General features: G+C 41.4%; 2 protein-coding genes across 2 annotated transcripts; one reads left to right on the top strand and one right to left on the bottom strand.

The window, feature by feature from the left end:
* Positions 1 to 80: 80 nt before the first annotated feature.
* On the top strand, positions 81 to 8220 carry casp7 (caspase 7, apoptosis-related cysteine peptidase). Its single transcript, XM_029456453.1, has 7 exons — positions 81 to 206; positions 379 to 500; positions 3343 to 3494; positions 3579 to 3707; positions 4814 to 4989; positions 5287 to 5425; positions 5559 to 8220. Exons 2-7 carry the CDS (start codon positions 379 to 381, stop codon positions 5783 to 5785), a joined length of 945 nt encoding a protein of 314 aa, XP_029312313.1. The 5' UTR covers positions 81 to 206; the 3' UTR covers positions 5786 to 8220.
* A 910-nt stretch (positions 8221 to 9130) lies between these two features.
* Positions 9131 to 11728, bottom strand: LOC115024972 (tripartite motif-containing protein 16-like protein). The gene is given in 6 exon segments (XM_029456898.1): positions 9131 to 9679; positions 9681 to 9709; positions 9862 to 10051; positions 10252 to 10479; positions 11476 to 11571; positions 11693 to 11728. Coding segments are annotated over 6 exon segments (1128 nt in total).
* Positions 11729 to 12437: the final 709 nt, after the last annotated feature.

Below are 12437 nucleotides of genomic sequence, written 5' to 3' on the forward strand. Positions count from 1 at the left end.
ATATGAATATGAAATGTTGGAGACTTGACGCAGGCCTCTGACGTAGTTACGTACCCCAGAGACGTCACGCTCAACATACTTTCGTTTTCTCAGGAAAAAAGTTCTCTGAGGAACAGAAACTCGGCGACAACTTTGGAGAAGGAAAAACAACCCACAGAGACAACTTCTGTGCAATAGCTAAGCTGACATATCTTACAACAGAGAGTGTAAGTCTGTGGTATCTGTTTACTCAGCTGAAAACTATTTTCGCTAACGGGTTTTTTGGCGCTAAACTTAACGTTAAACACTGAGCTAACATGTCGGACGTAATAACTTGACGTATTAAATGTACAGTGAATGAATCCCTCACTTCATGAGGTTGTGTGCTGCTCACTGCAGATGGCTACTGGAGAAGCTGCTGAGCAAACTGCGCGTGGAGTTGACGTTGAGGAAGGGAAGCTGTCCGGAGACGAATTAGACGCCAAACCTGACCGCGGAGGAAGATTTCTGCTGTTCAAGAGGTGATTTGCCTTTTTTAAAACATTTCCAGTAGCTCTATGTGAAGATGGAAATACCCAGGTTTAATAGTGGGAGATATGGGTTCCATCATGTGTGGCTTTATGTCTGTGTTTTATTTTGATACATTGGTTGTGATTCTTTTGTTTGGCATTGTGAAGGCCAGATTTTACATGACTTGAGTGTTTTTGCAGCTGCAATCTAGTTCCCATTCCCTCTTTAGCCTTTCCTTCAGTCTTAACTTCCTTCTTCAGTGGCAGGCTTTTATTGTTGTTGTTGTTGTAGTTTATGGTTTGTCCTTTAGTCCCCGTGATAAATTAACTTTGCTTTTACAGCAAATTGGCAAATATTTGCACAGTTTCTCATATAATGGTTGTGCTACACCACTCCCAAATAAACTATGCGTCATACATTGACATTATTTATTGACATCTCTTATTATTGACCCAAGCTCCTTACAATAAGAAGACATGGGAGAAACAAACTTCACACACCTGTCCTGAACATGAAGGAATGTCATCTTTAAGTGTCATTTGGTCAATTGACTCTAACCCTATTAAAAATAAAAGAATTGACCGAATGTCACTTAGCAGTCATAAACCTTTATAAAGACTCCTTCATGTTCCTTAGAGGTCATGATTATGACAGTGTCATGACAGTCTCATGCACAGCCCTTCAATTCCTTGTACCTGAGGGTGCCATTGGTTCGTCTTAAGCCTCAACTAATCAAAACTTGAAAAATTATAAAATTCATACCCTTGATTTAATTTGACACAGCAACCCAGTTTTGGATAGCCTAATTAGTGTAATGGGGCAAGGATAATTTTGGGACTGATGTCAGTCCTCAAGTGGCTGCTCAAAATGAGACAGTACTGCAGCAGAGTCTAAAATTACGAATGTGTGAATTATTCAGTGTGATATCATAGAGCGAGTGCCCTTTCACAATGTCTCGTGTCTGACTTTTGTATTTTAAAAGTGTGACACTGACTGACACGAGGGAGTAATAGTCTCCGTTTGTTACGGTTTGACTCACAAGGTGGCACTGTGAGCCTTTGTAGCGGACGAACATTTGACAACTGTTTCTCCCAGACACCGCTAATGAAACACAAAGCCGGTGTGATCTGTCGGGCATTTACATTTTTACGCATTTTATAAAATGCATAAAACAACGAAAAGAAGCCTCTCGCATTTTAGATTTCAAACAAGTAAAAGTGCCTTTTAAAAATAAGCTGAATTGTATAAAGATAAAACATAGCATCTAAAGAAATGATGTATATCTTATCAATGGTGTGTGTTTTTGCCACTCATGGTTACCTGACAGCAAACAAGACCACCGTGTTGAGAAACATTACATAAGACTGATGCCACCTTATCTACAGTACTTGGGCGTGGGACTTTTTCATTGGCAGAAGGTATGTTGGATGTTTTTTTAGTCGCACATCTTCTCGTGCGTCCAGCTCTAACGTTGAGGCAATTAGGCCCTTACAGTATGTATGTCGCTACAGGTGGATTATGTGCCTGTCAGCAGAGGAGCAACTTGTTGCCCTGTCTGACCTCAGCAGGGAGCGAGGCGCAGTGGCCATGTGTGAATAGGCCTTTAGAAAGCACTGGTGTGGTGGCGAGGCTGCTGACTCAGGGGGCTCACAGTGCGCTGCCCCTGTCCTCAGCACCCGCTGGCCCAGTCAGGTGTCCATCCAGTACAGAGAGCATGTCAGTATCCTAGCACACAGCCAAAAATTAAGCTGCCAGGTCTGGAGTAACGTACTCTTTTGGGGGGAAAAAAAGAAACGAGACAAAACCAACGCATTTCAGATGCAGAGTGGCGTAGCGCTTAATGATGAACCCAGGTAAGACGGACAAAACCGCCTCGTATTCTCTTCAGCGTCCTCCTGCCATGCCCAGCCCACAGCAAAACAGAGATGCAGCTCTTTGCCCACCCTCGCGCAATTGTTTGGTACAGTATGTTGGCACAATTTGGAGGTGGGAGGGGGGCTTGAAAAAGTTCTGGATCACATGTTTATTAGAATATGGCTGGGCTGCCTGTGAGCGTACGTGCATGAGACTGTTGGAGTGCATTGCTGTGTATTGTTCCTGTGCTTGAGTAACTTGATGACTAGGCTCTTCTGGAACAAACCTGGATTTTCTGAGCGCCCAATGGGCCACTGTTGGCTTTGCTATCTGGATGCATCTTTTAAAGAATGGAAATATGACAGGTCTGTGAGAATTGCCTCTCGTGGAAGATTATCTCTCGCTCAATCTACGTTGACGTGGTTGTGATTTCTTAATATCTGCGCTAAGCAAACCTTTTCTAGTTTCTTCTTTGACCCGATGGTGGATTACTGCGACCAAATTTGGCTGTGTGATTAACGCCTTATTTGAAAATGTATGTGCTCTTTTGTTTCTGAGTAAGTGGATCGGAGTGAGTCAGTGTTATGTGTCTTTGCATTAGAAGTGTTGACATTTACTTGTGTTGAAGCAATTGTTTACGTGTAGAAACATTTGGGCTTGAAAGACGCTGTCGTGTTCTGTAGGAGACGGTTTTATAGAAAATGTTTCACTTTTGCAAGATGAGAGTTAACTTTACGGAAGTCTGCCCATCTGTTATTCTTATATTCATTGTTAGTTTCATTTCTTTTACTGCTCTTATTTATGTTTTAAAATACATAAATGAATGAATAATGTTATGGGTGTGAATTTTATACATCTACTGTGAAAAGATCAGCTGAACTTAGAACTTTTTGCTTTAGGTGCAGCTCAGAAGTAAATAGTATTTAGTGCTAAATGTTTTAACAATGCTACCAGGAAGTGTTAACTGTCCTTAATATTCTGTTTGTCTCTGACTATTAGTAAGAAGAATAAGGATGGCCAGACGCGCGAGCAGGACTACTCTTCTGAAAGCCATTACAGAATTGTTTCACCAACATTCCAGTATAAGATGAGCCACCAGCGAGTGGGCAAGTGCATCATCATCAACAACAAAAACTTTGATGAAAAGACAGGTAAACGCATTGTGTTACACCATAAGTCAACCTGATATGTTACTACATGAAAGAGCGCGTACACTCAGCAGATTGTCTTGGCAGGGATGAATGTACGCAACGGCACGGACCGAGACGCAGGGGAGCTGTTCAAATGCTTCAAGAGCCTGGGCTTCGATGTCTTCATCTACAACGATCAGACATGTGAGAAGATGGAGCGTCTTCTCAGAGAGGGTGAGTAGTGAAGTCCTCACGCTTTTCTTCTTTCTTTCATGCGGGTAAGTAACTAATCAGATACCATGAAACGCCATGAAACCATGAATGTTATTTCATACTTGTAGTTTCTGTATGGAACGTCAGATACTCTAAAAGTAACCCAACGGTCCTGCGTCCTACCACCACGAAGGTTATAATGTTGTGGTTGAGACAGGTGTTGATTCGACCTTTTGGTAATTTTAGGGGCTCTAGTTCGCGGTATTTCAACTTTCTTTTCTACGAAAGAACCTCGATATTTCTACTGAGAGACAGTAATCCTACGCACCGAGTCAAAGTTGTGTCAATCATTGTTGTGTGACTTGTTGAAAAGTCACACAAAGTTCTGAAATGTTCTTCCCATTCAAGGCGCAGTGTAATCTTCATTCACAAGTTTGCATTCAAGACTCTTCCTGACTGTTACAGTATGTTTCTTAAATGGACCAGGTCAGACAGCAGGTGGTGCTGTTGTAAAAGTAATTACATAAATCTTAATGAGGTTGATTTGACCAAAAGGTTAATACTGATCAGAGCACTTGCTGGTTCGCTGGCTTTAATGACACGATGTACACGGAACACCAATTGACTTCCTTGTTTGATATATGATATGACATTTTAATGGTTGCTATTCTTTAGAATCTGCACACGACCCTCGATTCAACACTGCGTCCAAAGCCAGATACTTTGACTGCAGAACGGTTGCCATGGAATCTGTGTAACTGACTAGTCGCGCTGCGTTCAGTCTTGTAATACCACAGCTGCCAGGGGGAAGTTTTGCCGAGTGTGTAACTGTCGGCAGCCCCGAGTAGTTTCTGCCACTTTGGATTTCGTTCATTAAACTAACGTACTTGGACTACAGCTCCCAGTTAACACCAGTGCCCCAGTAAACACAGATGGATCAGCCTCACGTGAAGAGTACTCAAAACTAAGGTTATTATTAGACTGCAACCTAAAACTGAAGCGCTAAACAAACTCTAGACCGAATCATTGAAGTTACAGATTTTTTTATTCCTTCATTTAGAAGTTTAATGAGGCCTGAGCCGAGCCGAGCTAAGAGCTGAGTGTTTGTTTGTGTGTGTATGGGTCAGCCTCGGAGGAAGACCATAGTGACAGCTCGTGTTTCGCCTGTATCCTGCTAAGCCATGGCGAGGAAGGCATGATCTACGGAACAGACGGAGCCATGCCCATCAAGTCCATGACCTCATTGTTCAGGGGGGACATGTGCAAAAGCTTAGTCGGAAAGCCAAAACTCTTCTTCATCCAGGTACGAAGCTCTCAAGACTTTCATTTGTAAATGACGGTGTGATATTAAAACAAAATGTTCAGCTGTTAATTAACTTGCAGATTTGTCAAGTTCACCAAGGGGTTGAATGACTACAAAGAGAAGACAGATTAAAATGGCTTTCAGTTGCCCCCCCCCCCATGGACAGACGATAGTTATTGTGTCAGATGTTCTCCATCTCAGCTTTTAAAAACAGTACATTTGTAATTGCTTCACCAGGTCATCGTTGAGAAAGCTACTCAGGATCACAATGAAATGTCATTTCATTTACTTCACCAGGCTTGCCGGGGTTCCGAATTTGATGACGGTATACAGACAGATTCGGGTCCGCCAAACGATACCCAGGAGACGGATGCTAATCCAAGACATAAGATCCCTGTAGAGGCAGATTTCCTCTTTGCCTACTCTACTGTGCCAGGTAAAGTAGTTGTTTTGTTTATATAGATAGATAAGTAAATACTTGAAGTGCTCTGGGTATGTGTCACATACCTGTGCTGGTTGTATCGGTGAGCAGATGCTAGTTTCAGTGCTGACTCATGTTGATGTTCCAGGGTATTACTCATGGAGGAACCCTGGGCGCGGCTCCTGGTTCGTCCAGGCGCTCTGCAACGTCCTAAACGAGTTTGGCAAGCAGCTGGAGATAATGCAGATCCTGACACGGGTCAACTACATGGTGGCCACCAGCTTCGAGTCCTGGTCTGAAGACCCACGCTTCAGCGAGAAGAAGCAGATTCCCTGCGTGGTCTCTATGCTGACGAAAGAACTGTATTTCAACTGACCGCCGGGTCGAAGCGACTGTACTGTATGACATCACAGACCGACCGACCGACTGTTTCAGGTACCGACTTAGTGGTCAAAGCATTCAGGGATGATTCAGGCCCAGCAGGACGCTGCACATTTGGAGCACATATTTGGATGTGTAGTTGGGCCCGAAAAAACAAGCACTCCGTGAAAAACTAAATAAATATTTACAGTGGCACTCTCGGTGAAACCTCTTCCTCTTCTTCAGGTTATTCTTTGGAATAATGGCGTCACATTAGAGCTGATCTTTTTTTGGACAGGCATGTGAAATATCAATGTTTTTCCACCAGCCCGGAAAATTTGCTGCCACTTTTTGTGGGTTCGGGGGAATCATATCTGAATATGCGTCTCTCCATTTTCTAGCACTTGCGATAGATGTTGAAAGGAAGAGTGGACAAGGGAGTCTTCAGGCTAAACGTGGCTCTTGCATTTATTATATGAAATTGGTTTTGAATAACTGAAATAATTTGAATTTAGTGTTCTGAGAGAAGTCTTTCCAGACATAGATAATATCCTGCCTCGTGCAGTCCAATACTCCTGTGTCACCATTACACAGTCAAATAAAATTGGAGACCAGGTGACAGTTGAATGTCTGTAAAAGCCTATAGAAAGTCTATAGAAACAACCCCCACTAGGAAAATGAATAAATTGATTGATTTTAAACCCTTTGATTGCCACAGGCGAGATGAGGGAGCTGCCTTAGTCTGATGTATTGTCAGAGCAGGAAGGGGGGGGGGGACATCTGGAAAATGGATCAGATCATTTTCAGCTATCTGTGTTTTAACGTTTTTCACCTGTCAATTGTCACAGAAAAGAGACAACAGAAAAAAGACAACCCTCCTCTGAGCACAAACATGTGAATATGCTTTTGCCAAAGGCTCAGTGTCTCAGCCTTCCTAGCGAGTTTCAGTCGGTAGCTGCACGCTGGCATCCTCAGGTTCTTTAATGTCCCATGAAGTGGGTTGATGTAATGTTAAAGAATGTCATATACGTATTTGTTAGGAAGGTGTGATCTTTTGTTTTGCTGTGTAGTGATTAGTTCTATGAGATTTTGGGTCAAGTGCATAGTATATAGTCCACTCCCACAAAAGCAAAGGATTATTTGCAATTTGCCAGTTTTCTCAGCCTGATGTTAATAACTTCGCTCGCTTGTCGTACAAAACCCACGAGTAAGCGAAGTTTTTGTATTTGCATATAATCAAAATTACGCACTTGCCTTATTAGTCAGGTTCCAACAAATCAGTTTATGAATTTCCCTTTTTTTAATCTTTAAAGTTCGACATTCCTCTTTAATAACTTTAATAGATAATAGGATATATGTTGTAGGATTTTTTTTTCACACCAATTTGAGAATGTCAAAAACTGTCATAAATTTGGGAACTATAGTGTAAAGCTGGACTAAGGCCCAAAGCACAAATGCCACATCATTTCACTGTATATTAGTGTTGTATATTGTCATAACACACACTACATTCTGGTAAGAGTTACCCAGCAAAGTCTTCCTATTTATTTTTTTATTGATCTTTAATTTAGAAAGATTTAAAGACCCAAATTCAGAAAGAAATGTATATAATATTTTTAAGCACTTTGTGCACATTGCAAAGTTTTTTAAAAACAATATTGCCTAATTTAATAAATTGATTATTATCATTGAGCTATATGGTCAAAAAAAAAAAAAATAGACATTTGCTGACGGTCATTACAACTAAAACAAAGTTTGTTTCTGCAAATACGCTGTGTTATTGTGCCAAAGTCTGTCAATCACAGAGGCAGCTATTACTGGTGGTGACAAGTCTGAACATACACAATCCACATGTCCGAAATACACACTCACTGTTGCTGCGATGTTTTGACATTATTCACATGATTGCATGTGTCAGTAACTTAAGGGGGAAAGTTCAGCAATAGCTTTAACTTGTCATTATATTTTCCCCTTTTCACTCCTTGTATTTTTTATCAGTTGTTCGGTTACACTTTTACATTATCTTTCTAGTTGCCAAAAGTGTGATCAATAATGGCTTAAGTTAGAGACGCGTCCCATTCTACACCCAGTGCACTTGTCCAATACAGCCACAACTCAACACATGGATCTCTGATCAGCGATGTGGTGCCCAGCCTGTGCTGAAAGGAGTGTTTGCTCCACTTGTTTTGGATTGGAATTTAAAGGAGGGAAAAATATTTTTTAAGGGTAAAATTGTAAATGCTTTCCAGTGTTAAATGCTGTTGTCCTCAGGAATATATTTGAAAAGGTTTTTGGGAAAAAAATGAATGAATGAATTACATTGAAAGTATAATCTGGCTCATCTTTTTTTCTTTTTAATTTGGGGCAATACCTTGTTTAGATCACTTCAAAACAGAGGAATGCTTATGTAAACATTTGATTGTATTAAACATAAAGAGTTTATTCTGTAATGAGTTGTGTGTCATTTTTCTTGCATATTCGTAAACACAGACCACATTGAAAGGGTACCGATTTATTTGATTAATACACTGAATATCACTTAAACCGATATTGAAGACACAACATAACATAATAGCTTAGACTTTTTAGAAATTATTTATTTAGTTTTACTCACTGTTAATTATACAGCAATCCATACTAATAGTAGACACACCTCTTTGGATAAGGCCAATAAACAATACATTGCTGTAAATACTCAAACACCAAATGTGTATTAATCCACAGCTGAAAAAATAGTCTCCAACAAATGCACTGTTAAAAACTTGATTAAAAAAAGAAACTAGTGCCCAGCTGATGACTTCATCTTTTTTTTACTATAAATCTGTGACTTATTAAAGATTGACATCCTTTCACACATTGTTGGTTTTGGTATTTTCATGAGATTAGTTGCCAATAAGAAAAATATATAATATCACCAGCATTATCCTTTAAGTTCAATTTGCAAACTAATTGTAGACAAATCCAACTTATTATTTGAGTATTCAAAGCATATTTGTCTTAACAAATTATTATTATTTCTTAAGTAAACTCAACTTCTGTCGTTTGCGATTCCCTGATTCATCGTAGCATTAAAAATAAACGCTTCGCCACACAATGAAGGACGGCTCTAACGTCATGTTAGCTTTGGTGTGTCCACTATAACGAAAAGCATGAATGACTGGACATGAACTCCCATCATCTGTGAATCTGAAATAGACATACGCTTTAAAGATTCCTTCGGGCAATTTAGACTAGCCTGACAGGCACAGTACCCAGAGCTGATGTGGTGTCACATGTTAAGAATGTCAGCTCAGGCAGCTGATGTGCGTGCCCCAATGTAAAACACATTCTTGGCCATTTCTACCCCTGAGGAACTCCACCTCAAAGAACAGGGGCTGACCGGGAGGCGTCGCAAACCTTAAGGGACTTCCAGTTTGTGCCTTCATTGTCATGGCCGGGACATAAAGCTTGAAGTAGAATGTCAGTGAAGGTCCCGGCGCCGAAGCAGTGCAGCGGGGTCATGGTATCGGCTCCGAGAAAGCACACCAAACCCCCGGGGAAGCTGCAGTATACCCCGATGCGAGTGAACTGTTTTCCTGCCAGGAGAGGCAGCTCTTGCTGGACTCCACCGTGCCAGGCTGTGTAGTCTCCATTAAAGTATTCCACACACCAAGACTCTTTGCCCCGGCCCAGCCAGGAGTCCTCCTCGCGACCCTTGCGTGGGATGCTCGGATAGGTGAGCCCCAGCTCCCAGTAGGTCTTCCCGCTCACGTCCACCTCCCAGTACTGCCGCCCCTCGCTGAAGCCTTGCTGGCTGACTACGTTTAGGGTGGTGTCGAAGCGGGTGGAAGTCTCCGGGACGTCCTGCCAGGTGTCCGTGTAGGTGACTGAGTCGCCTTTGGGAGAGATGATCAGCTTGGGGTGAGCAGATGTCAGCGTCAAGGACAACATCCGCGGCATCTGTGTAACAGACAGAAAAAGATCTGTGTCAAGATTCTGCAGTTGACAGATTGTCCCCAAACGTGTACAAGGATATGAACGCCATGTTCTAATTGGCAGCATTGCAACTGTTGACATAGCCCGGAGCAAGACTCCTTCTCATGTGAACTCACAGGTCTGGAACAGTTTCTTGGTGACAGGCACCTGGGATCTGATGAACAGCAGCAGGTTGATGGTGAGACTCAGTAGTTGTTCATATTTGAACTCATCCATCTGGATCAGGTCAGGGTCAGTCAGCTTCAGAGTCTCAATTATTCTAATTTCAGACAAAACAAAGAGTCGACGCATCTCGTTAAAGCTCAGCTGCTTGTACATTTCATTTGGTAGCAAGCTGTTTTTTCCTGAAATGTGAACATACTTTTTTTCTGTTTCAGCATTCTGTAGTAAGATGTAAAAGGAATACATAATTACTGATCCTAATGCCACTGACAAAACATCTTGAGACACACAATACATTTGACTTTATGAGCCATAAAGTGCATAAAATTAGAACTTTGATTTACCTGAATGTCTATTTCTGGTGGTTTTACATGGGCACCGATCTTTGACAGTTCCTGGTCCAGTTCCTGTGTGAGGTGGTAGCAGTCCTCTATCCTGTCTTCCACTAACTTCTCTGTGGCCTCGTACTCCACGTCCAGCTGGGTCAGTGTGATCCGAAGATCCTCATCCAGGACTCGCTTCATGTCCTCGTACTTTTTCTTGATTTTCTCCTTCACCGCAGTGGTCTTTTTCTGAGGTTAAAGGACCATGGGCAAGCAAACCCCACTTAGATAGAATAACCTGAACACTGAACACGGTAGGGCTACAATTAATTATTATTTTCATTATCAGTTTATCTACCGATTATTTGTACGTAATTGATCAATTGGTTGGTCTGAGAATATCAGAAAATAATAGAAAATGGCCATTACAATTATTCAATCTTAAAATGAAATGATCAATTCACTATCACATAAGATAGAAGAGAAGAAAAACAACAAATCCTCACAATTAAAAAGGTTGAACAGGAAAATATTTGGTATTTCTTCTTGAAAAATAATAATTGAAGATTAATTTCCTGCCAAATTAATGATCTTATTTAATCGACTTGCCGGATTAATTAGCAAAAATCATTGCAGCTCTAGATCACAGTGAGTTAGTTGGGCCCTTATGAAACAATTATTATTATTAGTAATATCATCAGTTTTCATACAGCACAGAGTCTACAGAGTGCACAGGGAAATGGAAAGCTAGGAGGACCAAAAAAAAACAAACAAGAAACAGGCAGAATAATGTTCCAAAGTGCATTTCTGAATTCATAACTCATTTAACCTTGGGGTGAATGTGCTGCAGCGGCACAAGGACATGCTCTGTGTTCCACCACTGTTGGCTAAAATCAAATCAAACAAGTAAAAAAAAAAGCATGAACCTACAAATCCCATCTCTTCGGGTCACACAGCACACATTGTGATCTTGGGAATATGACCAGATGGACTGTTTTTGGAACATAATGTTCACGGACAGTTGATTTAAAAACTTTTCCCACCAACTTTTATTAAATTGTATCTTGTCTCTGAATTTTAAGAGGTGCAGAGACTACTGATCTCTAACTCAAATATTCCACCACAGGTGTTGGCCACTAGCTTGCAGGCTAATAGCACAATAAAGGTGAGAAATGATTGAGTTTTGACAGAAAAGCATTTTCTACTGTATCGTATTTCTACTGGTAAACAATATAAATGACTTACTGTTATTTCCACCTGCTTAGCTGCCAGCTTCTTCATCCTGTAGGCGATGCCATCTCTTTGCTTCTGCAGGTGCAGCTGATGTTTCAGAAGCTTTTCCTTTGAAACACATGAAGAAAATCAAAAGAACTGCAGGTCAGAGGAACAGCGGCTTAGGGTGGTGGGTCAATACTGTTATTGGCTTCTCTTCTGAAAAAGAAACCAAAGTGGAAGTGCTTACTTCCTGTGTGGCCTTGCCTCCTACCTTACTATTCATTTTCCGTATAGGTGTGCAGATTAAACTCCACTGACCGGTGGCAACATGACCAGAAGGGTTTTTATAGGCCTGTCGCAGGTGTGAAGGCTCTGTGTGGAGGGAGGGGGGGGGGAGCACAGGGTGGCCTTGTGATATCTGTCCTGGTGCTACTTTAAGCACGTGCTTTGTTTTATTAAGGAGAGGACATGAATCTAAACTTTGAAGACAAGAGGAAGGAAAGGTTTCAGGCAGAGAAGGGCAAACGGAAAATTGTTAGACTTGAGGAAGAGTTATTCCATGTCCTGATAAACAAGAAGCCCATAGGAGCTCTATTTATACCAACCTGACACTGACCTTGATCTGTGTACGTGTGTGTGTGTGCGTGCGCATGTGGCCTACATGCACATTTGAGGACGTTTATGAGTTATGAGAAATTGATGTTGCTTTTGTAGCTCATGGATAATTAATAAAGAGTGCTTTATCACAAGTGTGCAGAGTGATTGAAGTGCATCTTCACCCTGAGACAGTTAAATTTGTCTCCTGTTTAAAATACTTACCGTGACCAATATGACCTTTTACATGCATACGTACAAACAGGGAGAGGTCAAATGCAGGCGAACACATCTCCAGTGAGTGCTGCATCGACTGACATGCTAATTTGCAAGTACATTTCAGAATTAGGGATGGCTTAAACTGCCACTTTAGAAAGAGATAGGCTTGTCAGCTTCGA

The sequence above is a fragment of the Cottoperca gobio genome, chromosome 19 (assembly GCF_900634415.1).
Source record: "Cottoperca gobio chromosome 19, fCotGob3.1, whole genome shotgun sequence".
Classification (NCBI taxonomy): domain Eukaryota; kingdom Metazoa; phylum Chordata; class Actinopteri; order Perciformes; family Bovichtidae; genus Cottoperca; species Cottoperca gobio.